The sequence below is a fragment of the Nyctibius grandis genome, chromosome 16 (genome assembly GCF_013368605.1).
Source record: "Nyctibius grandis isolate bNycGra1 chromosome 16, bNycGra1.pri, whole genome shotgun sequence".
Taxonomy (NCBI): Eukaryota; Metazoa; Chordata; class Aves; order Nyctibiiformes; family Nyctibiidae; genus Nyctibius; species Nyctibius grandis.
The window spans coordinates 8,963,786-8,991,307 of record NC_090673.1 but is presented as its reverse complement, the minus strand read 5'-3'; the positions used below and the strand labels follow the sequence as shown (position 1 = coordinate 8,991,307).

Genomic DNA, 27,522 nt, shown 5'->3' with positions numbered 1-27,522 from the left:
TTACTCCCCTAGACTTCAGGCAGCCTTGGGTTCAGGTGGTGGAGCAGGAGTGCGGTAGGGCATGGCCTGCAATTTCTCCGCTGCAACTGCTGCTGCTGAAGTCATTTGCTTAAAAGTGGACTTGTCAGGAGTGCCCACATTTTGGGACCTTTTTCCAGTTGTAAAGTCTTGAGGCTTTAGAGATCCCTCAGCTTCCCAGGTTCACAGCCCTCATTGCCCATCTCAAGTCATGTTAGTGCTTAGGTGGCCAAGTCCCTGCTGCAGAACCCGTGTTTGCAAAAGTAACCAGTGGATTCAGGCATCTCCATTTTGTGAGCATCATCTTCAAGGCTTCACTGGCAAAGCCACAAGGTGAGCAAGTAACAGCAAAGTAGCTGCTTCTTCCTGAGTTTTCCCACCTGTAAAAGAGACATGTTAAAACTGAGTGACACCCTTTGCTAGGTTTCCTGTACAGTGAGGAGAACAGCATAATAAAATGGGAGAGAGGTGGCATCTAGGTGATGAGGTGGGACTTGCCATGGGTGCTGTGCCCAGCTGGAGCTATGGCGCTCTTGGTCTCTGCTTGGTCTCCCCAGTCTGATGCCTCCTCATACTGCCAAAGATATTTTTGCCCTGAGTACCTTCAGAGTGATTGCTCCCAGCGCACATGCCCTCACTGCTCCTGGTCACCTCACACACACACACTTGCTTTCCTCATCAGGAGTGAGATAAATTTGATTATACAGCAATATGGTTTCTGTTATGAAAAGGGGAAAGAAAATACCCTGGCTTTCCCGGAAAGCCCTCGGAGCCAAAGCTTATGTCAGAATTTAAATGTTTCTAAAAAAAAAAAAAACGAAGTAGGTGGTGAGGGTTGCTTGTTGTTCAGGGGGTGGTGGGTGGAGGGGGTGGTGGGGCAGGGTCCTGTCTTAACTGCGTGAGGTGATGGAGCTGGGTGTGGAGACCCGCTGCCCTGGCAGGAAGGGGTGCGAAGGGATCTCGGGGCTGGGTCGCTGGTAGATGTTTGCCCAAACACCCGGGGCCACTGGCTGGGCAGCTGGCCAGCCCAGCGAGGTGGGCTTGGGTGCTTACCTTCACTGAGCTTGCAGTGACACCCCTGTGGCTCCTCTGTTGCCTCTCCAAACCTGCCTGATGGCTGCTCGGGCAGAGCTGCCCCGGTGCAGCCCAGCCCAGGGGGTGAAGCCCACCTGCGTCACCCCATGCGGCTCCCGAGCTCTTGCAGTTCGGCTCAGTCTCCGCTCGTACCTGCCGCACTGCCACACACTGAATTGTTTTCCGAGTGGAAACGTGAGTTGAAGTATTAACTCCACGAGGGCCTTTCTGTGCAATGTGCCGGGATTAAATATTTATGTTGGCAAAAAGCACGTAATAAGCAGCTCGAGATCAGAGATAATGAAATTGAGGTGTGTGGAGAAAGGGGGGAGGAGGCAGGGGGCTTGCAGGAGCCGAAGGGAGGGGGACCCAGGTGGGTTGTAGTATGTGTGCATGGGCGATGGCTTTCGGTTTTATTAATACCCCACTCATTTGCGGGGGGACCCCAGCCCCATCTCTGGGAGCTCTCTATCAACGAGTAATTGTCACCTGGGTGACTTCAGCTTAGAGCCTTCTGCAGTGAGGTGGGGCAGGGGCTGTCCTGGGGTAGATGCCTGGGCAGGGAGTAGCGAGAAATGAGTCCCTCTCTGTGTCATCTGCAAATGACGTACAATCCTAAGTCGTACTGATCGCACTTCAAGAAAGATGTTGAGGTGTTGGAGCGAGTCCAGAGGAGGGCGACCAAGCTGGTGAAGGGTGTGGAGGGTCTGACCTATGAGGAACGGCTGAGGGAGCTGGGGGTGTTTAGCCTGGAGAAGAGGAGGCTCAGAGGTGACATTATTGCAGTCTACAACTACCTGAAGGGAGGTTGTAGCGGAGTGGGAGTCAGCCTCTTCTCCCAGGCAACCAGCGATAGGACAAGAGGACACAGCCTCAAGCTGGGCCAGGGGAGGGTCAAGTTGGACATTAGGAAGCATTTCTTCTCAGCAAGGGTCATTAGCCATTGGAAGGGGCTGCCCAGGGAGGTGGTGGAGTCACCATCTCTGGAGGTGTTTAAGAAAAGACTGGACATGGCACTTAGTGCCATGGTCTAGTTGCCATGGTGGTGTCAGGGCAATGGTTGGACTCGATGATCCCAGAGGTCTCTTCCAACCTGGTTGATTCTGTGATTCTGTAAATCATTCACAGTGGTGATACAGGATCCCTCGCTCTTCCAGACCGCTGCAGTCAAGGTTATTTACCGGTGCCTGTATCTGATCGGGCAGCAACGTGGTTTGGGTAATACAGAGGGCTCCCGATCGGGTAGGGAGAATGCTCATCATGGTGACCGCAACCCCCGAGCAGGGAAGGCCCATGCAAGCCTCCGCAGCGGGCGTTAACGAAGAGCCTCGTGAGGATGGGCAGCCGGGGTGCACGGGGGGAGCAGGCAGAGGCGAGGGGTGCAGCGGGGAGGGCGCAGGGCGATGCGGGAGGGAGGACCCACTCCGCCGCCGCGGGAGGAAAACAAGGAGCCCATGCAACAGCGAAGGGCGCTGCTCTTTCTCAAGTCATTATCTTTATGAGACAACAAGATCTCTCTCTTTCCCTCCAACAACAAATATCGCGGAAGGCGGCACATGGCGGGGTGCGAGTCCTGCGCTGTGCTGTGGGACCGCGGCCAGTCGCGGAGCCTCCGGGGAGGTATGAAACGAGGCATGAATGGAGTGTTAGGAGAGAATGGAAACTCTCCGCTGGCTCCCAGGCTGGCTCTCTTGCAGGGGGTCCCTTGCTCACGGTGACAGCGCTGCCTCTCATAAACATGCATTTCCTCATCCCCGTTTGTTTCTCTCTCTTGTGCAATCTCTTGTGCCAGACGGGAATGGGAGTGAGTTCCAATGGTACGTGAATGTGTTACAAAAACCCTTCCCACCCTGCCACCAACGAAGTACTGAGAAATAACAACAGGGTTTAAAAGAAAAAAAAAAAGAAAGAAAAGAAAGATGGGGGGAGCCGGATGGATTTGCTACTGGCCGTGAGTTATTATCCTGAGTGTAAACTCAAGGGCATGGCTGTGCTGGTAGTTTGCAGCATCAATCAGCATTCAGAAGCCCCTGCTGCACTCGGGGCTGTGCATCCCTCTGGGAAAAGGAAGTTCCTTCTCCAAATGGTTTTCCTGGGTGAAAAACATGGGACAAAAATAGGGGCAAAATAATTTGCCTGAGATCACATAGCGCTCAGACCAGGCTCCAGCCTGCCTGCCCAGCCCCGCGCCCTGGGCTGGGTTATTTCACTTGGGATGTGCGAGCAGCGTGGCTGCTGCCCTGCTGCCAGTCCGTGGGCATCAGCCAGGCTGCCCTTCTCCATCGACACTGCTAGGATGGAGCACAACGGGCATGAGGTGTGGCGCTGAGGTGTAGGAGCAAGGGCGAGTCCTGCTATCAAACACAAGTCTCCTGGACCAGTAGCAGAGGTTAGAAGGTCTCCTGGACCTGGGCTGGTGGAGCAGGGATGGAGGATCTGTGTGTTAGCTCTAGCTGCAGAGGAGGAGAAGCTGCTGGTAGTTGCAACCCTTCCATGCAGAGGGAAAAGCAAGGGAAGAAACCTGCAGGGAGCAATGCCTCCGGAGCAGCGTTTGCAGGAGAGCGGGGCTGGCTCCGCGCCCCCGGACGCTCACAAGCGTGGCTGTTGCAATGGCGATGCGCTCTCCTGAGAGGCAGGGCGGCAGGTCTGGTCCTGGCGGGGCATGCTGGGGGTAGCAGCGCTCTGCTCAGGGCTGGTCAGTTCTATAGCCATCTCTTCAATAAAGAAGTGATTGGTGGGGTGGGAGAAAAACCCAAAACATCTGTTTTACTTCAAATCAGGAAAGATTCCTTTGCTTGTAAGGAATGCGTAAATCACGCCGGGCTGGGAGATGTACATAACCCTGCCTGAAAGCTCCTCTGCACTTCAAACGAATTCTAACGTGCTTACTGGGATTTTGTTTTTATTATTTGTTTCGAACCCCCTCCCTCGCCCTACCCTCCGCCCTCCATGTCTGCCTGCCAGAGCTGTGAAAATCTCCCACCCGCTGCCAACCCCTCGCCCTGTCCCCCCTCGATTCGGGGCGTGGAGAGAGCAGGCAGCGGCCACCGCAGACCTGGCTGGCATCCTTCCGCCGGGGCTCGCTGGCACGCAGCATCCCTGCCATGCCACTGTCCTCGCCCAGCGCCATCCCCATGCCGATGTTGCGGGGCCGTTGCAGGGACCCTTTGGCTGCCCTTGCGGCTCCCGCAGCCTGGCACAGCTCCTCGCTTGGAGGCTGGCACATTTGGATCCTGCCCAGGATGCTGCGAGCGCGGTGAGCAGCGGCGTCCCCTCCGAGCCCTTCCCTTGTGTGCCGTTATTGTTGTCGTGCTTTGTTTTGCTTTGTTTCATGCAGAGGGTGAAGCTGAGGCTGGCCAACAGTGCTGGGGACAAACCCAACTGAGATGGATAGATACATAGACAGATAGATAGACAGACAGCCTCTGCTCGTAGGGGTGCATGGCCACCTCCCTGTGCATCACTTGCTAAGGTGACTCGCCCTGCACCAGAGCGGCCGCCCTCGGGGCCAAGGACAGGCTCCGCTCCCTGCGGTCGATGCAGCCCTTCGCCTTTCTTCTGAGGCTGTCGAGCAGGAGGCCCTATTGTGGTGGCTTATATAAGAACAGCCAGCCATCGCCTCGCCTGTCGTGGACCACCCACCACTCCTCAGATGACAGTGTCTTTTGAAGTCGCTACCAGCCTGGGCTGGATTTCAACCAGCAGCCCAGATGGAAGCCAAGCCCCCAGGAGGATGAGAACAAGCCCTACCAAGGGGTTCTCCTGGGGTAGCAAACAGTGGAGTGTCTGGTTCTTGTTTAGAGTGACTGTGAGGTTGGGAGGGGCAAACGTTTCCCAATTTGCTGAGGGTCACAACCTTCCTCTCCCGCCATCTCCCCAGGGCCGGCGATGGCCAAGCTTTGCAGAGCGTTGGTAGGTTGAACGGCTGGTATGGTTAGCTGTGAACATCTCATTGTGGAGCTCGCTGCAGGGGCCCAGGGCCTCGCTCGTCTCTCCTTTCTCCCTGGCACAACTGGAGGAAGAGTTTGATTTATTCCCTCTCTCCTTCTGAGCAGCCTTCTCGCCTCCTGCAGCTGCAGCCTCCCTGAGCCCTGCTGTGTCTTCATGGAGGAGGACAGCAGCCGTCCCGGGAGCGGCCCAAGGATGGTACTAAAGTGATGTGTGCCCACCCGGCACGCACGACTAGTGCTTTCGGATGAGGCTGAAAGCCACCCACCCATAGATCCGTGCGAAGAAGACAAGCAAAACCTCAGCGTAATGACTTACCCCTAAACATGTAACCTTTGCAGAGCCGGAGCTGGAGGCTTTGGGGTGTCTGTGGCTGAGGGAAGAGGGGTAGGGTTGTCCCAGACCTAAGGGGAGAGCAGAAGGTATTGCAGCGGGAGGGAGGATGCGGGTGCTGCCTGAGGGTACCCTGGCCCTGGGAGCGGAGCGGGTATTGGGGGGGGATTGTGGAGAGCTGGAGGGATTGATGGGTGTTGTGATGCCTGCGTGAAGGCTGCGGCAGGACCTGAGGTGGGACACAGAGCCTGGGGAGAGCCCTCCGTGACCATGCTGCGCCCAGGACAGCTCCATCCATCACAGGCTCTTGCTGATGCTCTGCAGCCGGAGCGGGACGAGCCCCTGCGTTTGCAGCTTCGGGCGTCAGGCTGAGCCGTGGCATGGGGGGAGTTGTTCCAGCAGCACAGGGAGTCAGAGGCAACTTGTTTGACCTTTATCCAAGGGCTTTATTTGGGATCTCCTGGTGAGTCCCAGCAGAACAGGGACTCTGGCACTTGACAGACTAATATGAGCTGCTTTTGCTTCTCTGGAGACAAAAGCACCAGCCCGCAGTGACTCAGCACCACCTCCTACTGGTTCTTCATTCCACCAAAGCACCTTAGGAGTCACATCCTGGGTGACCTGGGATCTTCTCTGGCCTTGCCAGGCAGAGGGAGGGACCACCTTCCCCAAAGCCCTGAGACAAGCAATGGAGATTGCAAAGAGCCAGGCCAGTTCTTGCTGTGTTGCCTCTATAAGCACATCTGTGAATCTTCATCATCACAGCCAGCAGGATGAAAGCAAGGGCACAACTGCCAAGAAATGCGGACGCCGAACACCCTCTGTCCCTCCTCCCCAAAGCTGATAATTCCACGGTGATCCTGCTTTTTCTGCCGTCATCCTGTTCCTAGAGTTCAGGGACCATCCCTGTGGGACACCCTAAGGGTCTACTGGGCATCTTCAAGCTAATAAAAGACCAAGACTTCTTGCTCCTTGGAGCGTGCCAGGGAGCTAAAGCCCCAGGTTTGCAACATAGGCTGTGTTCGTGTTGTCTCACGTCAGGGTGGCTTTTTTGGGTGTGCTGTCCTGCTGCCACGCCAAGGAGCCGTTCTCTCATCCACATCTCGTCTCCATCAGCAGCTTTGTGCAGTGCAGCGGCCATTCTCTCCAGGGAAGCTTGCTCTGCTCTTCCTCCATCAGTGGGGTGAAGCTCCCCCTGAAAGGACATACTCTGAGCGTGAGCCACGCACCGGGGAAATAGAAACCTTACCAAGGGTGAGGGATGAGGGCGTAATTATCTGCTGCTTGCCAGTGGTTGCAAGGAGCAGGGGTGACAGAGGAGGAAATCTGTGAGAGAAAAGGGCGAAGGGGGGACAGTGGGCGCTGCTGGTGCTCCCAGCCCAGCGCCCTGGGGATGCAGTGGCCAGGAGGGCTGCACGGACCGTGCTGCACCTGTGGGTGAAGCCATGGCCCTGCTGCAACCCACTGGCGTTTTTCCCTCACTTCCAGTGAAACATGTTTTCTCCTAAGGCAGTCTTGGCACTGCCGCTTGCAAAGGGGCCGGCTGGCCAAGGGGCTCCTTGTGGGATCTTGGCCCTCCAACACAGGTATCATTCAGGAGCAGGGCGCTAGGGAACAGGAGGTGGCCCTTCTATCAAGGCTCTCTTTCACAGCCATGGCAGTACTGGGAATCGCTGCTCTGGTGGGGTTTATTGACAGGGTTTTGAGGGAAATCTTGGGAAATTGGGACATTGCAGCTGAGGCTGGGCAGGTGAATGTCCTACCGGGGATTTCTCTAGCAGGGAGGCAATGGATCCAGGCAGTAGCAGTAAAAGGTCAGGATTTTTAATTAATTTCTTTCTTTCCCTTTCGTCCTTTTTTGGGATCTTGTTTGACAGGGATCTGAAACAAAAAGAGATCAATGAAGCTTGCTGTAAGGAGCGAGAGCTGAGCGAATCTGCGACGTAGCTTGGCTCAGGCAAGCAGAGGGGGGTGGGGGGACCATTGCTCACACCTTGGCCACTGCAGGTTTTGGCTCTCCATGGCCTTCTAGCTCAGAGACTGAGGGCAAGCCTAGGAGAGCTGGAGCAGCGTGGTGTGCTGACCCAGTGCCGTGCGGAGACAGCATTTCAGTGCCCAAAGTCACGGAGCGGCGTTGTCCTGTCCCTCAGCTCTCAAGCTGGTACAACTCCAGCCAAGCTACCTCGTTCGTGCTACCTGGGGATTGACCTTACGTGTAGACATGCTCGGCAGTCTCCTACGAGCCGAGCCTCCCTCTTGTTGTCCCCCCAGTGCCACCCAGCTTCCAGGGGACAGCAGCCGCTGCCTCAGACAAATCCCAGTGCCAGTAAGAAGGCATCTGGTACTGCTTTAGGTTCTGTGTCACTCTTCATGCAGGGGTGCATGGCAGCGGTGGGGTTTGCGGTACGTGCGGTGGGTGCTGCAGAACACCTCTGCGAGCACAGTGGTGGGATGCTGTGACACCAAAGTGACACTGTCCCACACTGTGCCCCTGTCATGCAACAGCATTCAGTGGCCCTGCCCTCCTCCCTGGCAGCGCCCATGAGAAATGCCACACTCTCAAGTCAGTGGTTTTGAACGTGGACATGGCATCAGCTGCAGCTCAAGGTAACCTTCCAGTGTGGATAATCCTGGGTGGCTTTGCCAGGGTTGCCACAGAGCAGAGATGGCCCCATGGCTGTGCAAGCCTGTCCCCAGCCCTGCAGCTGCTCCACCTGCCCTCACTGTCTCAGAAATCAGGTCTCCTCTGCTCTTTTCCAGGGGTCTTCTTGAACAAGCAGCCTCTTACTCTGCAGAGCAGCCTGTGCTGCCAGCAGTATTTGGTGGGCACTGTTTTATACACTTCCAAAAGGCAGCAGACACCTGAGGCACGGTGTGGCAGGTACATTTATTTCCCTCCATCTGACAACTGTTGTCTGGTGGTGTTGGGAGGCATCTATTGAATGATTAGTCTCACAGTGTTTGCTGTCCTGGAAATAAAAGGTGTGAATTGTGAGGACAGTTTCCTGACAGCCTCGTGTATGCACGTAACAGCAAAGCTTCAATACTCTGGCGTGGCACCAGCGCTGCTACTAACCTGTTCCTCCGTCATGCGGGTGGGAGCAGGGTCAGTTGTCACAGATGGTTAAAAGAAGCCTGGTTATAAAAGGTAATTTCTTGGGTGGTAGAACTGTGAGGAGAGCTTTCTAAAGGATGTTTTATTCGAGATGGCACTTATCCCTGTTTCCTTATTGCTCTGCAGAAAGGCAGAGCCAGAAATGATGGCAGTGCAAACCAGAAGACATCGGTCCCTTTGCAGGTGTATGATACATAAGCAGCGGTTCGCTGGGTCGTGGTGGCAGGTTGGTGTCACCTCCCTCAGTGCCTCTCCCCAGGCACCGAGCTGCTCAGAAATGCCTCTTCCACGACGAGCTGCCCGCTCTGCACCGGCACAGCCCCAGGCCCCAGCACAGCCCCTTGGCCCCAGCCCTGCCCCGCATCCCTGCCAGCCTTCCCATGCCCTACCAGTAGCATCTGATTGCTGTAATACTTGACGCTGAATACTGACGGTGCCGGCCCCGGGGAGATGGCACGAGGACATCCTCTGCCCTGTAAAGCTTAGCCCAAATCCCGAGCCTCCCGCGGAGCCTCGGGTAGGGACGCAGCGTGGTCAGCCCCGTGCCAGGGTACGAGCCCACCTCGCTGGCTGGCACCACGGACGTGGGCACGGCATGAGCGATGAGCCCGAAGTCAGGGCCCAACAAACAGACCAAGAAACCCTCTCCTTCCAAAAACCACTCCCTGCTCGTTGTCTGCTTGGTGTTTGCCACAGAGACCGGGGGGAGTTGTTCTCATTTACCTTTCTTAATTATTTCAAATCACAGAGTCGCCAATAAGCTAAGCTGCATTCCTGTGGCGGGTGTGGAGAGGCTGCTTTTTATTTGATTGGATTTCTTTTTAAATTGTAATGGTTTCTGAACTGGGCATGCTTGCACTAAACACACACCCTCCTTTCCGTGCTTGCCCAGGCCGCTGCTGGCAGGCGAGCCCCGCTCCTGCCCCGGGGCTGGCAATGGAAGTGGCTGGGGGGCTCGGCAGGAGATGTACGAGCCCACGGTGGAGGGACAGGGGTGGGTGTGTGCCCAGTGGCCCCATGGACCATGCACACCCCATGGCATGCGGCTGGGGGTGAAACACTCACAGCTCTGCTCCACCCCACAGGACCCCGGGGCTCCCCCACCTTGCAAGAATAGTCTTTCAGGAAAACTGTTGGTGTGAATTTATTGGTGTTTTTAGCAACCAGGAGATGCTGAGATGAAGGTCTGTTGCTGCTCACCAGACTGATGCGCTGCTGTGAGTATCGGGATGAAGAAACGCACACCCTCTCTGCCTCCAGGCTGCCTCTGGCGAGCCCCTCACCTTGGTGTCTGGGAGCTGACGGTGCTAAAAGGCTGGGAGAGGACAGTGTTTGCTTGTGGGTCCCCCGAGCACAAGGGCGGGTGCAGTGCTGGGTGCGAGGAGTGTGTTCACACCAGTGTGTGTTTGTGGCACCGTTCCTGGCTGAGTGCAGGCACAGCCCGAGCCTTGCTGGCCCCGGGTCCCTCATGCCCAGTCCCCGTGTTGACATCACCGGGGAGGGGGGAGGCAGGGATTGCCAAGAGCTGGTCCATTGAGGGCTTTTAAACAGAGGCCTCGGAATTGTTTTCAGCTGGAATGGGAAGCGAGAAGGGCTGGCAAAGCAGGGGTGTGATGTGTGTGTGTGTCAGCACGCTGGACCAGCCTCAGCGGCGCGGCACTGGTTGCGTGTGAGCCCAGAGCCCCCAGGCTGTGCAGAAGGCACGGCCAAGCCGTGACCGACCAGGGGGTGACAGCAGGATGTGCACATAACACGTGAGGTGATGCGACCTCGGCCAGGTCAGGGTTTGTGTTTCCTGCTCAGCACCACGGGTGGTGGCACCCACGCTGCCAGGAGAGAGGGAATCCATTGCACCATGTGCGTGACACCGGCCAGGTCTGCCCTGGAGCTCGCAGGAAAACAGAGTCTCGTGGCTACAGGAGAGAGGCGCCAAGCCCAGGCTTATCAGCCAAGCTCGAGCCAAGCCCTACTGGCAAGAGCATCTTGTGGTTGCACCACTTCGGAAAGCATGAGACCGTGTTTCTGCGTAACGCTGGACCCGGGAGCAGCGTCTCTGCCCTGTCCCCCATTTACGTGGTGCGGGCTCTCCTTAGCACAGCCCAGCTTTGCCACCCAGCCCTTGCTTTTGGATGCAGCCAGCTCCTTGTAGGCACCCAGTAACTTAGCGTGGGTGTCTGGCAGCTGCAGGAGTGCTTATTGAACTCCTTATCGGACCCTTTTCTCTGCAGCCCCTTTGTGTTACCGCATCTCACTGAGCAGCTGCACAAGCCCAAAGGCTTCAGGAGGAGCAGGGCAGGAGACAAAACAGAAATGCCTGCGGTATCTCTGTAGGATATAAAGAAATCAGCTGCCGAGCTAAGGAAGGTCAGATGCAGAAGTCCTTATCTCCCTTCCCGCAAATAAGGATCATGAGTAAAGTGCTCAAACATCGTGAGCATCATGAGAGGGAGTTAAAAAAACATGAGCTGATGTTGTTGTCTGTAAATAAATAGCGTCTTCTGGGGTTTCATTCTCAGCTTTGCGCTTTCGTGCCTTTAGAATTTTGTATTTTGGCTTCTTTTTTTCTCTGCATTGAGAAAGGATAGAAACATATTTTTCTATATATTTTTTTTAAACGCAATTGACAATCTTCCACAATCATTGGATTCCAGGAACCGAAGGTTTAACACCCCCCTTTGCTTTCTTTTCCTCCCCCAAGAAGCATCTTGAGCCTAGTGATAAAATCCAGGCTTCAGCCAGCATTGGGTGGGGTATCTATGAGGAAGGTGGTGTTGACATTTCATGAGGCCGCATGTTAACTGCTTTCTATCTCTCTCTAAAAGTTCCTTTGGATCACAATAAGTTTGAATTTAATAGTAAACATTGAAGCAGCATTACTTTATAGGAATCCATATGGTGTGTTTTGCTGCAGAGGTAGCAGTGTTCCCAGGCACGGAGGGGCTGATCTCTGCCAAGACCATATGTGCTTCCAGTGGTGAAGTGCTCTTTGGAACCTCTTTGGGCAAAATATGTCTTAGTATTTCTAGAAAAGCAGGTGTTCATGTATGCTCTTCCTGAAGGCATGGGTGAAAAAGAGGATCAGCTGTGAGACAGTAGCAGATAGCCCCGAGCTCCTTTGGAAAGCACGGGGAGAACATGAGAAAACATCGTGGGGAAAATTTATTGCTAAACAAAAAAACCTCCTGGTTACGAAGGATGCTCTGCCAGATCGTAGCTACCATATGGCACTCCAGGTTGTCTGACGTGGTTTCATGCACTGACCGTGGGTCTGGGACCTTTTTGTTTCTGGCTTTGACTTTACCCCAGAGATCCTCTGCCTTGGGCAAAACGCTCAGAACCACTCTTTGGCCTCATTTTTTTTTTTTTTGACAAATTATCAGGGTTGGCATTATCAGGTGCGGCTCCGTCATCATTGGTGGGGAGTGCTGCCTGTGGTGGTCCTTGGCCCAAAGCGCTGTATGTAGATGTAAGTATGGCAGGAGGATCTCCATGTAGCGTTGCAGAGCTGGACTCCAGCCCACCACGTGCTCTGCGTTGCTCCTTCCCTCAGTCATGCTCGCTTCGGTTCTCCCCTTATTTGCCATGCAGACATCCCCATCCCTCCCATGCGATGGTGGTCCCTCTCTCCCACTGTCTGTCCTCTTCATGTCCTGTCGGGTCCCAGGCTGGTCCCATCCCTGCCAACAGCTCCTTGCTGGTATCTGCCAGAAGTTGCTCTTGGATGTGGTGAGCAGGAGCTGCCTGTTAATTCCGGGTTTACACTGAGCCGCAGATCTTTGCACTCTCTTCTCTTAATTGTCTGTTTCCAGGAATAAAAGAAAAAAATAAACCCCAGCGCTCTGCGTAGTGCCATTAACTGGCCATAAAGGTGTGCCATTAACTGGCCATAAAGGTGTTTTGCTGCAGAGAGGCTGGGTGGTCATGTGGTGTGAGAACAAGGTTGGAAACTATCATCTCCCGAGTTTCCAAACTGTTCATGTCACTGAGCCTCTCTGGGGCACGATGCTTCACCCCGTACGTCTCTGTTTACCATTGATAAAAGAGAGCTATTAATACTGCTCTGCTTCAGGGTGATCTTTTGGACTGTAATTAATGTTAAAACCTTCTGAGATCACTCGCTGGAAGGAGCTAGAGAGGCTCAGAGGGCTGCATACGGCCGGGGCTGCCAGCTTCCACCAGAGCCGAATTTATTGGTGCTGATTCCAAAACATCTCATTCAGAGTGAATGGAAATGAAAAACTTTCCTCTGAGGTTTTTGAAAGAGGACTGGTTTCAGGTGAGGTAAACCAATTTTTTTTTTCCCAAGGGTTTTTGACCAGATCAAAATCACTTTGATTCTGATGTTTTTCCGTTTATGTTTTGATTTTTTTTTCTTATATCTTCTGAAAAAATGCTGAAATGAAGGGCCTGTTTGTTGATATATATTTTTTTAACCCAGGCCTGACTGGTACAGATGCTCTTGCTCTCGGCAACTGGATGACTTTGTTTCTGTGTGTGCTGGGCAGAGGGCAAAAGCGCCGTCAAAGGGCTAACGCAGGTCTTCAACATCACCCAAAGGGGCGGCCGTGCTTTAACACCCTGCCAAGCAGAGATGCCTCCTCCTGACCCTGCTGGCGATGGAATAGGTGAAGTGGGCACTAATTGCTGAATATTACGATTGTGTTTTGCTACAAGTCTGCTGTTTTTCAAGGGAAGTGCTCCGGCAGCGATTGCCTTGGAGCTAATGGAGCCTTCCTGACCGAGCCTCTGCGGGCAGAGCAGAGGTTACACATTAGCTGTGCTCACCCGTTTAGAAGAGAAAACACAACATCACGGCCGCTGTGGCTGAGGAATTGACCCCCGGATGGGGACGGGGATCAGCTCGCAGCAGTAACCTGCTTGCTGAGCCCTCTTACTGCTTGTTGGGCTTATCCTGATGAGCGCGAAGAGCGTGGCCCGCTGCGGAGCGCCTGGACGGGAGCAGGACTCCCGGGGGCTCTGCCCAGCTCCCCCGCTGCAGAGTTCCTCATCTCGCTGGGGCCGAGGTCCCCCACCCAACACTGGGTGCTCCCATTGCTGTTGCTTTCTGGACCTGGAGAGAGGGAATTTATGCTGCCACGCTGCAGAGGCACGGACCTTACCTGCTCACAGCAGGAGACTCCTTACTCACCTTGAACTCCTCATCCCTTGAAGGGAGGAGGAGGAGGAATGGTGGCACCTCCGGGATGCAAAACCCTGAAGTTAGACTCCTGCCCTGAATTTGATATTACCCTATTGCTCTGTTGCTGTCCCTTAATTATAGCGGGAGAACAGCCTGTGTGTGGTAGTTGTGAAGTTGCACAGTTGCGGACGTCCTTCCTGAGATGCTCCCACTCCGAGCAACGTTCCTTGTAAATTAAGGAAAATGATGTCATGCCCAAGAATTAAATAGCATCTCCTTGGGTGAGCTCAGCGCGTGCGTCCCCTGCCTGCCCCAGCTTTGTGAAAATGGGAGCTGTCCCTCCACACAAGTGGGTTGCTTGGCAGTCTGCTGGCATCCTTTCAGACAGTGAGTATTGTTAAGGAGCTAATGCTAATTGCTTGGAGAGAATATGTCCTGTGCTGGGAATTGCTACTGTGCAAATGTCAGCTCTTATCAGACACATGTGGGGTGCGTGGGGCCGGCTGGGAGGAGAGAGGGGGGCTGGCGGTGCTCGTGTGTGGGGTGGGGAGAAGGGAGGCATTGCTTCCATCCCCGGTAAGGATGCTGAGGAGTTAGGACCATTCTTTAAGTAAACATACCTCAGGGTCTCAATCCCATTTAAGCTTCAGCTGCTTTTATGGTGCTCCTTGCACTCACTCGCAAGAGCTGCTCGGTTTTACCTTAGGATAAGGAGCGAGGCTGTTGTTTCTCGGGAGGTGGGTACCCTGCCACCAGGCACCTCAGGCTGCTGAGGGGTTCAAGCCAGCTCCTGCACTTTGTCAAAGCCAGCTCGAGTTTCCATGCCTTGCTCAGAGCTAATAAACGTGAACCGATGCCTTTTGGGAGAGCGGACAGAAGGTTGTCACCCCTGCTGCGAAGAAGCATTCCCGTTTTGGAGCTCCAATACTCTGACCAGGACTCTAAGCTCAGCATCCCGGGATGTCCCATGCAGCCACAGCCTGTTTATTCAATGCTTCATCCGGCACAAAAGCAGGATTTCACTGTCAGATGCTCTCCATTAGCTTCAAGTGTGAAATTATCATTCCCACCCTTTTACCAACCCCACCCTCGTGAGGAAATGAGGGAGAAAACAACCCCAAGGGCCGTTCACGGGATGTGTACGAGCTGTCACTTGTCAGCACAGAGCCCGCTGATGGCAGGAATTACTGCTCCGCTCGAGGGCCGGAGAGGAGCCTGGCTTGCAAACACCACAGCGTTATGATGTTTGCGTCGGCGTGTGGCAGAGCAGCCACAGAGATGTGTGCGTCCTTTGCAGTCACACGGCTGCGGGGTACAGCCCCGAGGGCTCCTGGGGACGGCGGGGGGAGAGGACACACAGCTCCACAGATGGCCTGTCCCCCTGGCCCTGGCTCCTTTCCCGGGGTGCTCTCGTCTTCTAAGCCCAAGGTTGTCTCATATCTTCTTGAGATGCCAAAACTGACTGATAGGAGCCTGGACCACGTTTTTCCTTTCTCTTGTGCAGGCCGGTTCCCATAACAACCTGGTGGTGTGGGACTGAAGGATAAAGACATTATTTTCCTTCCTGCCTTCCAGATTTACCCTCTACGCGGTGGATACGCGAGGGAGACACTCAGAGCTGAGCACGGTCACCCTGAGGACAGCCTGCCCGCTGGTAGATGACAGCAAGGCAGAAGGTCAGTGTTCAGGCGCCTCATTTTCTGTGACAGAAGACATTTCCTGCTGATTTTGCTTTTCCTCTATTCATTATACTCCTGCAAGCCTCTCCAGTCCCTCCTTTCCCAGCGTGAACACACCTGTAAATTCACCCACGGGCACGGGGATGTTCGTCTGGGGAGGGGTGACAAATTGCAAGAGTGTCCAGCAGCAAAGTCTCCTCGGCTGGGCTGCTGGTGGCTGCCGTGGTCCTGTGCCACGTAGTGCTGTGGCATCCTTCCCCGCACACGGCCGTGGGAGCTGATAACGTGTGTTTGACACATGTCCCCTGGAAAAAGAGCAACCTTGTCTGGTGAAAGCGAGAGGGGCAGCCCTTGGGCTGGGGCAGTGTGCGGCGGGGGACGCTGTCGACTCCGGGGGTTCAGAAGGATGCTGATGGCAGCTGGTTCGGTTCTGACACAGAAACCCTGGTAAAAGCCCGGCCACGTTGCACATGGGCATTTTCCAGTTTTGAAACCCATCCCACTTGTTCTTATGCCCAGAGCACTTGACTGCTTTCAAATGTAAAAAGATTCCCCGAAGTGACAGGCAAGTTACCCGTTTTCTTTCTTGCTTGTTTTCTATTTTGCAAAGTATGCAAAGAAAGTTTTGATGAATGCTTTGTTCCATGTTATTGATAAGCATTCCCAGGAAAAATGAGCAAACAGGAGAGTAAAGAAAAAAGGAAAAAATGAGGTTTGGGGCATTTTTCATTTCCAAAAAGAGATCCTTTTCTAGAGCAGAGAGTGCACCCTCTTGTTTAATACATCTGAGCTGCTCTAGTAGATACCTCCAAGGATGATGTACTGTATTTCTGGCTGCAGTACCATCTTGTCATCAGCAGTGTTGTATTCTTCCTACCCTTTAGCATCATAGCTGTGCAATTGCTTTTGGTTTGGTGAATTAAGGAAGATATTGCCTGCCCTGCCTGGAAGGATAAGGCTGCGTCTGCCTGTGCTGGCAGCCCTCCTCCTCTCCTTCTCCCCTTCCTTCATGGAGTATTGCTGGAGTCTTTGGGGCTGCTCCACTCGTGCAGGGCACTCGCTGCAGGATTAGCCTGAGGAGTTGCTAAATGCTCCCCAGGTCACTACACCCTGCTGCAGGCAGCCCCGAGGGACTGGCAGCCATCCCAGATGCCCGCCTCTCCTACCAGCCCTGCCAAGGGCTTTGCTCCTCCTCCTCCTCCTCCTGTGTTAGCACCTTCTGGCTGTTCATTAATCCCGTCCCCCTGCTCCTTTCCAGAGATAGCTGACAAAATCTACAACCTCTACAACGGCTACACCAGCGGGAAGGAGCAGCAGACGGCCTATAACACGCTGATGGAGGTCTCCGCTTCCATGCTCTTCCGAGTCCAGCACCACTACAACTCCCACTATGAGAAGTTTGGAGACTTTGTCTGGCGCAGTGAGGACGAGCTGGGGCCCAGGTACCTGTCCCTTCCCACCATCCTCCCCCACCCCGCTGCCCAGAGCACCCCTCTGCTTGGCCACTGTGGATGTGACCCTCATTGCCTTCTCCTCGTAGCTGAGAGAAGTCCCCTTTTGGGGTTCGCCAAGCTGTCCTGCCATCCCCTAGGACCACCAAGTCCCACTCTGTGCTTATGGGACATCTAACAGCTGGGTGGTCTTTAGGTGAATGTTTGTGGAACGTGTAGCAACCAGACTGAACCAGGCGGGTGATACTGATGAACTGGGCACACTGGAAAAGCTGGGGGTTGGGTGGCAAAGGGGATAAATTAGGCCTGGGACAGAGTGTAAACTGGGACCGACTCAGGTCCTCTTCAGTTGTAGAGCCATGGTAGATGAGACCATGGCTGCTCTAGGGTTCAAAGATGCCCTGATTAATTGCAGGGTGGATGGCTGGAAAGGGTGACTGGGGGAATGAAGCGAAAATGCAGCAGGTACGTATGTGTTGAGTGGTGTGTACAGGGACAAGCACTAGGTATGAAGAGCTGCAGTACAGAGGCAGCGGGATACCCCGGAGGTATTTGAGGAATACAGGGCAAGTCAATCCCTATTTTGTAGTATTTGTGCATGTCAAATAGCCAGGTAATGAGGAGCAGGAGAACATCTCCTGGGCATTTTTTGGTGGAGCCCACTGGTGTCAAGGAACATGGTGTGACCTCCAGGACTGGCCCCTCTATAGTGGGGTGGAGTCTGCACCCAGGACAGAGACATTCTGCCCTCCTGCATTCAGACTAGCTTCCTCCACACCTAGACAATATTCCCTGTGGACAGTTGAGGAGAGGACTGCTCACCCCTGGTGTGGCTTTGGGCACCTGCCAGCTCCTCATGTGGTTGGGGATGTGTGTGGCAATGCAAACACCCTGCTGCAGGGGCATTATTCATATGCAAAAACAGTTTTGAGCCCCTGGAAGGGCAGAGCTGAGGTGCTGGTGAACAGATTATTACTTTTGTCTGTAGATTGACTATTTGATAGCATCAGAGGGGTCAATGATTGAGCAATCTATATGCGGTGAACTTGACTCTTCTAAATAGTATGTTTCATGGACATTTCGTAGAATCACAGACTGGTTTGGGTTGGAAGGGACCTTAAAGACCATCTAGTTCCAACCCCCCTGCCATGGGCAGGGACACCTTCCACTAGACCAGGTTGCTCCAAGCCCCATCCAACCTGGCCTTGAACACTGCCGGGGAGGGGGCACCCACAGATTCTCTGGGCAACCTGGGCCAGGGTCTCACCACCCTCACAGGAAAGAATTTCTTCCTCATATCTCATCTCAATCTCCCCTCTTTCAGTTTAAAACCGTTCCCCCTCGTCCTGTCACTCCATGCCCTTGTAGAAGTCCCTCTCCAGCTTTCCTGTAGGACCCTTCAGGTACTGGAAGGCTGCTAGAAGGTCTCCGTGGAGCCTTCTCTTCTCCAGGCTGGACAGCCCCAGCTCTCTCAGCCAGTCTCCATAGCAGAGGGGCTCCAGCCCTCTGAGCATCTTCATGGCCTCCTCTGGACTCACTCCAATAGCTCTGTGTCCTTCTTACGTTGGGGGCCCCAGAGCTGGATGCAGCACTGCAGCTGGGGTCTCACGAGAGCAGAGTAGAGGTGGAGAATCACCTCCCTCGACCTGCTGGTCCTTCTATTTATTTCTCTATCTGTCTGACTTGACACATATTTATTCTCACAGTGGTATATGGTTGCCATACAAACTGTAAATATTTCCAAATTCCCTTTTCCACCTTCCCTCTCTCCCAAAAGAACAATTCAGCTTGCTGATGTAGGCACTAGAAAGATCCTCCTGAATTTTAGCCCTATGGTGCCCCTGACACCATGCAAGGATGCCAGCAAATGCACAGCACCTCATCTGTTACCTACATACAGCTTTATGCTAGAAATATTTTCTCTTTACTATACATTTCATGCTCTGAGGAAGGCTGGGAGAGGATTGTTTCTGGGAGTATAAAGAGCAACGTTTCCAGAGGGATTGCACCTGCAAACCGCCAGTATACAGTGAAAGAGGTGGTCAGACTCTAAGACATCACAGGCACGTGAACTACATTGCATCTGTGGGGCTGGCAGTGTCCTGGCAGTGTCCCAGCAAAGGCCACACGGCCACCCAGCCCCTTGGTAAACACTAGGCAAGAAATGCTCAGAAGTAGCTGTATCCCTCTGGACATCTTGAGATCTCTTACAGGATTCAAATAGCCTTGACCTGCTTTGAAGCTTTTCGAGACACGGTTCATCCAGTGTCTTCACCTAACATGTTTTTCTCCAAGAAGCTGGAGCAGAGGAAGATGGAGGAATGGGGTCCTGCAGTCCATGAATAACTGGAAAGTATTCTCCTTCTCCCTGCTCCTATCTGCTTGTTGGACGCAGCTGAGGATCTGTCCATAATACCAGGATGACAGCTCCTCACAACAGTTTACAGCCCTCCTGGACATAAATCCAGGCTGACCTGGGGCTTGCCCTTCTCCAGAGGTGACCTTGATCATAGTTTCTTTGGTAGTTCATTAGCCTCTGGCATTCTCATCCTTCCCACTGCCTTCCTCCTCCTTTGATGACACTGCAGACTTGTTTGTCCTTTTCAGTTGTTCCTCTCTCTCTCAATCACTGGGAACCATCGGCCTCTTCTTACACATGTCCTTATTTCCTCTGTTACTTGAGATCCAGCACACTTACTGAAGGATGCTATCTAACCCGATACCTGCATCAAGCCATGAGATTTGCAAGGTGACATTTAAATTGCCCGTGTTGCCCGACTCTATACCAAGCTACATCTGGAGTCAGTGGTCGATTCGGCTGTGCTGTCTGGCTTCCTCACCGAGCAGATGAGCTCCTAGCAGCGCTCGTACACCCCTGTTCTGTACTTGACAAATATGTGACTTGCAGCCAAGGGGAAGCATCTATAAATGCTACGACAGCCGGTGCCAGGCTCTTGACAAGAGCAAAGCTCTGCTGCCCAGCCCCGCTTCTCAGGGAGCCTGAACAGAAACGGAGGCACTGACGTAGCGGGAGGCGAGTGGGGATGTGCCAAGGGAGGCCATCTCGTAACACGATTTTAATTGACGGACTGCTCTCCTTCCCAGGGGGACGTTCGTTTTCGTACCTTGAAATGTTTATCAGATGAGCCTCAGCTTCACAGTAAATGTTGGCTCGTAAAACTGAGCGACAAGAGGGAAGTTGATTGCCTCCGTGTAATAAATACATCACACTGGAGTCCTCGTGAGCCCAGTTTCCGTGAAAGCCACAGGTTACTGCGAACAGCTGCTTGCGAGAAGACACACTGACAGCCAGATGTCCCAACCAGACCGTTTACGTTAAGGAGACATTAAGAACTTAGCTCATAGGTGGCCCTAAACCAGGACTTTCTGTGGTCAGCGGCATCTTGGCACCTGCCTTGCCTCATCCTGCTAGTCTCCTTTAGCAACAACCACCCCTTTCCTGCTCCCCCCATTCCTCTTACAGGCACTGAGCAAATCTCTCAGAGTTAATTTGTTCCAACAAAACAGAAGAATCTGTCTGAAGTGGTGAAGGTTTAATGCTACTGTGCATTCAGACCTTTGGATCTGAGCAGCCAGAGTGCTTCCCCACACAGTGACACAGAGATTTCTCTATTATTTTCTCTTACTGTGTTTTGGGGAGAATTCTTGTGAGCCCTGCAAACAGGGCCTGGCTTTTAGGAAGAGGCGGGATAAATAATTACATTAAAATCTTCCTTCCATGCCCCTGCTTGTGGCTACCAGTAACAGTGGGGTCAGGATGTGGCATCAGCCCAGGGCTCGCAGCCTCTCCTTTGCTCCAGCTGGTCGCCCAGGCAGGCAGCTGGGACAGCCGCAGGAGACGAAGTGCATCTCCAGAGCAGCTGCCTTCTGGTACCGAGGGGGAATGCAATGTACTGATGGGAGGCTCTGATAAGAGGCCATCGAGTCCTGGACTCATTGTCCTCCCGTACGAGGGTCTGACAGACCCAGGTCAGTTCTCAGTAGAGTGGAAAAATCTGAATTTATGACAAAATCACCCCATATGGGAACACAGCAGCCAGGCAGCCACCTTCTCCCCACAGCAGCCCCGGGAATCTCACCCTTCCCTCCAGCCCAGGTATCATTTCTTCTTTGCTTCTTCATGCTGGTTCATTCTCTTTTAGTACCTTCCTCCTAGGTGAGATAGAGCAGGGTTTTACTGGCTCTGGATATGTTTTCATCCCACACCAGCCATCAAGGTGAGTGATCGCTGTCCCCTGTGCAGCTGGGGGACAAAGGTCCCTGTGGGAGCACCCCCCAGGGCTGGGCAGAGCAGGAGGTAACATGTCTCCTGCTCTTGGGCACGCACTTGCAGCGCTGGGGCTGGCAACCAGGGACCTCGGTGCCCTGTCCCCTGTGCAGTCACTCCCTTGCAGTGGGGCCACTGGTTCATGCACGAGCCCTTGGGATGTGCCCTGGCAGCAGACCCTGTCCCCCTCCCCTTTCCTCTCCCTCACCTTGCCATGAGGCACCTCAGAGGGAAGCAGCCACGTAGAGCTGTCACTGTTTTTAAATCCCCCTCTTCATCATTTATGACTGTGTCTGTGACCTCCTAAATCCATCACATAAGCAGAGACCAGAATCAGTCCCTGGCTGGCACTAACTTCAAACGACGGCCCCTGCGGCGGGCACGTGGCAGGTGGGAGGGCACCGCTGGCTCACGCCAACGTGGGGTCTATGGGGTGAGGGGCAAGGGTGTTGCTCCATCCCTTTGGGGCTGAGAGCTCGGGGTCTGGCCACAGGCAGCCATGAGAGTGACTCCCCCCTCGCTCACTCCCCTGCCGTCCTCTCCCATTCTTGCCCTTTAATAAGGCAATAAATTACCGTTTCTGGCAGGGATGAGGTTGATCAGCGTTTAGGAAGGTTTCATTTCCAGTATTTGAAAAGGTGGTCGTTGTGACCCGACAGCCCTCCGCAGGGAGCACTTGGGTAATACCCAGCGCTTGATTTATGGTGTTGAATTGGCAACTCAAGAACTGCTCCTGTAATTTATGACCCAGCCTTCACCAGAAAGCCTCTCTCTCTTTCTCGCCCCTCCCCTCGCCCGCTCTGTCTCTCTTTCTCTTAATTTTTTTTAAGAGGGAACAGCTGACAGCCGAAAGCTAAATCTAACATTTACACATGACTTCATTACCCCACTGAAATAAATGACTCTAAGCGGTGAAACCCATCAAAACTGGGACTTTGGCACCCAACACCAAAAGTGAGGGGCCTGATTCCCTCCCTCCCCATCACCGTGTGTCCTCCTTGACCACGGTGCGGTGTATTTTCAGCATCCTTGCAGGGCCAGTCCATTGTGTGCTGCATCCTACCCTTAAACATTGGTTCTTTCCCAAGACCGGCTGCACCGAGCACAACTGCAGATGCAGCAGGTGAATAGAGACCAGCTCCATGAGGACCACAGCCTCTGGCACATGAGACATCAGCAAGGCTGGATGGTTTGACTCCTGGACTTCTTGCCAACCTTGAGCCTCTCCTCACACATAGGAATGTTTGCCTGGATAAGAGAGCTGAGTATGTATCAGGAAGCAAGGACAACGTGGTGGTTTTAGCAAAATCCAGAAGATTATGGAAGTAAGTGGAGCAAGTAATGAAAATGGGAAGGTAGAGAAGGCCAAAGGAAAAGGAGGTAAAGGCAGGTTGTGCGGGAGAGAAGTGAGAGATGGGTGAAGAAAGCTATGGAGGGTGGGAGAAAGGTGAAGTGGTGAGAAGGGAGGAGAGGAAGAGAAGAGCTTGGCCAGCAGACGCGCTAGATGTGCACTGGAGAGTCCGCTCCTTGTGTTATTAGGGCCAAGTCGTGGTTACCCACCACTGGAGTTTGCCACTCGTTGCTGCCCTCTGGCTATGGCTGAGAAAGGCCTCGTGGTGAGCTGGAGTGGGAACCAATCTGGGGGAAAATCCATGGATTGCTTGGTTGGCCTTCGGATGGACAACTTCCCCATGTCAGCGCAACGTTCAGGTCCATGGACACCAGCACAAGCACAAGCAAATGGGGAGGGGAAGGGCCAATACCCCGTTTTGGCAGTAGAGATGATTTATGATCTATGGATGTGTTTAAGAAAAGACTGGACATGTCACTTAGTGCCATGGTCTAGTTGTCATGGTGGTCTCAGGGCAATGGTTGGACTCGATGATCCCAGAGGGCTCTTCCAACCTGATTGATTCTGTGATTCTATGATAAATAAGGGTGACCATGGAGCTATGGCCTTAGAGAGATGATAGTTATCCTTTTAGAGGAGGAGGGTATTCTGGCTAGATGCTGCTCTGGAGCACTGTCAGCTCCCATAAGAAGTCCATCCTACGAGCTGACCGCGGGCCCTGTGCTTGCTCAGCCTTCCCTGAAAAAAAAAAAGGGAGAATCAGCGCAGATGTTAGGAAACAATTTCTCAGCGTTAGGATGGGTGAGCACTGGAAGGATCGCCAGCTCTTGGCTCTAAGAGCAGGTCAGACAGATATTCATCGAGGCAGGTTGATCCCAGCAAGGAAGTGGCACAGATGATGCCTTTTGGTCCCTTCCAACACCAGTGACTGTGATTTGCTGGAGTTTGTTATCTGTGGTGACAGTCACTACAGACTTCGCTTTGCTGCTGAGCTGAGCTTTAATCGATCAGTCTTTACTGGAAGCATCTAATGCCAGCGCAGAATTTCCTAACGTCTTAGCGGCTGACGTCCAGCAGCGAAGGACCTGTTCTTGGCAGCGTGTCAGGTCTTGACGTGCAGTGGGAGCACCAGATGCTGCAGCAGGTCAGGTGGCTGCTAGGGAGAGTAGCATGGGTAGAGGTATCCTGTCAGGGCTGGGCACAGCTCAGCCCATGACATCATTATTATATATGTGTGTCTGTCTCTAATGAGGCTCAAATTGTCTAATCGGGCTTGTCTTTATAGATTAAATTGATACATGGCTACCGTGTAGTGTTGTCCAAGGAGGGCCAACTCCCTTTGCTCTTCCCTTCCGACCCTGAGCTCCGGGGAGGAGAAGGGAAGTTTTCCTCCTGCAGCCACAGAGGATCAATGGTTTCCTACAGCCTTTCATCCAGTCTTCCCACTCCTGAGGGAGAGGTCCATGGCTGGCTGGGGATGCCGGGATGCCCTCTTGCCTCCTGCCGCCGTCTCTGCCCTCTGCTCTGGCACTGGGGTGACTCTGGCCAGCCCTCCCCCGGTGTCCCGTCCCTGGGTGCCTGAGGGTGTGCGGCCGCGTTGGGCTCCCGGCGCTCCCCCCGCGGCTGGGAGCTCACAGCCCGGGCTGAAGCACCACTCAGCTTTCATAATCAAATAATCCCCATGTTTACGCCTCGCTGACGGACGGCGCTGCCCCTGCCATGTCATTATCGGGAATTTACATTCCTGGAGGAGCTGCGAAATCCCCCTAGCCCCAAATCCAGAGCTTTCCTGTGGCACCAGAGGGAGAGGAAATAATCTGTGATCTTGAGACTTTCAGACCACTGAAGTAAACCCTCTTCCCCTCCCTTTGTTTGATTTAGCACTTTGCAGACTCCCACAAGGGGATTCTTGGTTTCTTACGGGTTTATTTTGTTTTGTTTTAATCTGTTGTGCTTTTTTTTCTCGCTTTCCTAGCGTCAGTCCTTTTGGGCTATCTGCCTCCTGGAGACTTGGGAAAACAGGAAAGGGAGGGCTGGGCTCATCAGTCGGGACCAGTAAGGTGGTGGGGGTCTCACCAAGGTGCATGGGGGCCAGCACGTGTGCTGGAGCCTGCCAGGAGCATGTGGTGGTGCTGGAGACCGTCTAGGCAAGGGCAGACAGTGTCCCCAGGGCACCCAAGCTGCTCTAGTGGGTCAGACCTGAGGTCCCTCCAGCCCTGTTGACCTAGTGCCGTGAAATAGTAGATATAGCCAGAACTTTTGGGCAAAACAGAGCTTCTCTCCACTTGAAACAGGAAAGACAATGTCTTAGGCAATGGATCTTGTCCCTTGTTGTCACAAGACAGAGCTGGTGGTGGAACCTAGACATCCTGGCTCCTGGTCTTCTCTTTGCGTTGCCCGCCCTGCTCTGTCTCTATCTCTGGTTGTCCCCTCCAGGAAGGCACACCTGATCCTGAGGAGGCTGGAGAAGGTCAGCAGTCACTGCTCAACCCTGCTACGCAGTGCCTACATCCAGAGCCGCACCGAGACCATGCCCTACTTGTTCTGCCGCAGCGAAGAAGTCCGGCCGCCCGGCATGGTCTGGTACAGCATCCTAAAGGACACCAAAGTAACGTGCGAGGAGAAGATGGTCTCCATGCTGCGCAACACGTACGGGGAGTCCAAGGGGCGGTGAGGGAAGGTGTGGGCCTGGAGCTGTGGGAGGCAAAGGGACTCCGAGGAGTCGAGGACTCGTGATGTGCTGAGTGGCTGGTGGGGTTCGGGGTGGTGTTCGGAGGGGGTGGAAGGGGACAGCGAGGCCAAACAGGACTTTCTCACGCAGTTGGCAGAGAAACAAGAAATCAGCAAGTTGGACTTCAATTTCTTTTCCTTTTTTTTTTTTTTTTTAATTTTTCAAGAGGAAGAAAAAAAAAAAGAAATTCCCTAATTTGACTCAGCATAAAAGCCTCTCCTTTTTAATCTTTTCTTACTGAATTTCCTGGACTACACACTCCAAAACCCTGGGAGGAGGAGATACCCGCTCGAGGCCAGGGCCAGGCAGAGGGGAGCTGCTGGGCACAGGGTGACCCACCTCCCTGCCTGCCCTGCTGTGAGGCGAGGGGCCCCGGTGCCGTGGTGGCCGAGGACGCCAGGAGGAGGTGGCGCGGGGGGCCGGCGAGGGTCCCGGAGGGGGACGCCAGGCAGGTGCCGGGACGCCGCAGGCAAGCCGGGCTTTTGTACCACTGCGAGTCGAGGGACCGGCTCCGTGCGCAGCCTTCGTTCGCAAGGCTCCCGGCAGCTTGTTCTGTGCATTAAAGGTTCATATTAAGTCCATCTTCGCTGCCTCCGTGGTGTTTCTTCCTGACACCGTCTCACCACCGCTTGGGCGTTCATAGGGTTTGAGGACCGGAGAGGGCATCACCGACAGCTGTCTCTGTGCCAGGATGTGGCTGAGGTGAGGGGCCGAATCTGGAAACCGGCACTGACCCCCAAGAGCTGGACGCACGGTGAGGAGGGGAAAGTGCAGCCTCTTTGCGTAGGGTCTTCTCCCTCCCCAACACCCAGCTCGGCCACTGGCCCCGGTGGGAGCTGGAGGCGTGTGGGAAAGCCCAAGAAGGAAGCCAGGGGCTAAAAAGACTTGGAGAATCTGGTTTCTTTTACTGTCAGATGTGGGTTAGGCTGGCCTGGGATCCCTGTGGGTAATGGATTTCTCAGCCTGGCAGCCAAACCAAGAAGTGTGGGAGCGTGAGAGGGGAAAAAATACCAAAAATCGGATCACCTCAAAGCTATAGCTTTTTTTTTTTAAAGGAAAACAACTAACCTGGACGGGGAAAAGGGACCAGTGTGGGTTGAATGAATCGGTTTAGTCAGCCCAAAGCAAATAGTTTTGTTTAGTTTTTCAGGTTATTTAACCCTTTAATGTAAAAGTAAATAAGCAGGAGGTGACTTTCAAAATGAAAATGTTTTGAAACCAAACAAAGATGCAGGATTTGATGTGGAGGAAGTTCGGCCAGAGCCCTTTTTCTTCTTGAGCTAAACCTGTTTGCTGGATTTGCACCCACTGAAATAATTCTGACCATTTCTCCCAAACTGCTGGGTTTTTTTCCCCCTTCTTTGGTTACATCTCTTCATTTGTCTTGAGCCACATTGATGCTGGACATCGGGAAGGCCTCCAGTACCTGATCAAAGTCCTGCTGGCATTCACAGAAAACTTTGCCTTGACGTAGCAGCCCGTGGAGCAAGCGCCAAAGCATTGCAGGTTGCCTGAGGTCTTAATTTTTAAGCTAAATCCCTTTTTCTGATGGAGTTGGAGAGGACGGTGACACTGAGGGATCTGGGCTATGGCCACTGTGTCACTGAGGCTTTTACAGCACCGAGCGCAAGGGCCATGGAGGGACCACGATGCCACATGTGTTAAAACCTCTCTCAGCCCCTGGCACTGGTGCTGCCCGTTAACCAGCCCTTTGCCCTTCGGAGGGGGCTGGTGGCCATGCAGTTTGGGTGGGGGCATGATGGTGACTTGCTGCAGACAAACACAGACTTTGCATTTGCTTGGCCAGAGCTGCTGAGCCCCAGCACGGCTCCCAGCACCCGTCCAGCACCCATCCAGCAACCCGTGCACCAGCCAGGCCTGCAGCAGGCCTGTGAGTGATGGAGAGACCGGAGCTCAGACCTCCCGAAACAGGAGACAGTGGTGCGGGTGGAGGTGAGGCAGTGTTTGGTCAGCGTTGCTATTGTATAAACGCAGCAAAACCCTGGAAAGTGCAAACGTGCCGGTGTCCCGGCAGCTGCAGAGCGGGCGGTGGCTCCACCGCCCCACGGGACAGGTCCCCCCAGATGCTCGGCACACGCCAGGACTGCCGGGGCCAGCGGCGACCGCACAGATCCCGGCTGGTCTGGGACTGCTGGGGCCAGCAGCGGCTGCACGGATCCCTGGTGGTGGCGCGGTGCTGCTGGCGCTGGGTGCACCTCGAGGTGCTTTGAAGCCGTCCTGTTTTCTCAGGGCGCTGGCTCGCAGCGATGCCTTTCCCTGTGTTTTACAAACACGGTGTTTTATTTTGTTTGTTTTTGCTCGGAGATGATTCATCTCTCCTGACAGCCCCGCGCAGCGTGTGCTGAGATGGGGAGCAGCTCTGTGGTTTCACTG

General features: G+C 53.9%; 1 protein-coding gene across 1 annotated transcript in view; it reads left to right on the top strand.

The window, feature by feature from the left end:
- The window catches only part of ASTN2 (astrotactin 2), a 342,339-nt gene extending 317,268 nt beyond the window's left edge, over positions 1 to 25,071 (top strand). Inside the window, exons 21-23 of the mRNA XM_068413664.1 lie at positions 15,204 to 15,304; positions 16,566 to 16,749; positions 24,834 to 25,071. Of these exons, the coding sequence (XP_068269765.1) occupies positions 15,204 to 15,304; positions 16,566 to 16,749; positions 24,834 to 25,071 (523 nt within the window). The remainder of the gene's footprint in view (positions 1 to 15,203; positions 15,305 to 16,565; positions 16,750 to 24,833) is intronic.
- Positions 25,072 to 27,522: the final 2,451 nt, after the last annotated feature.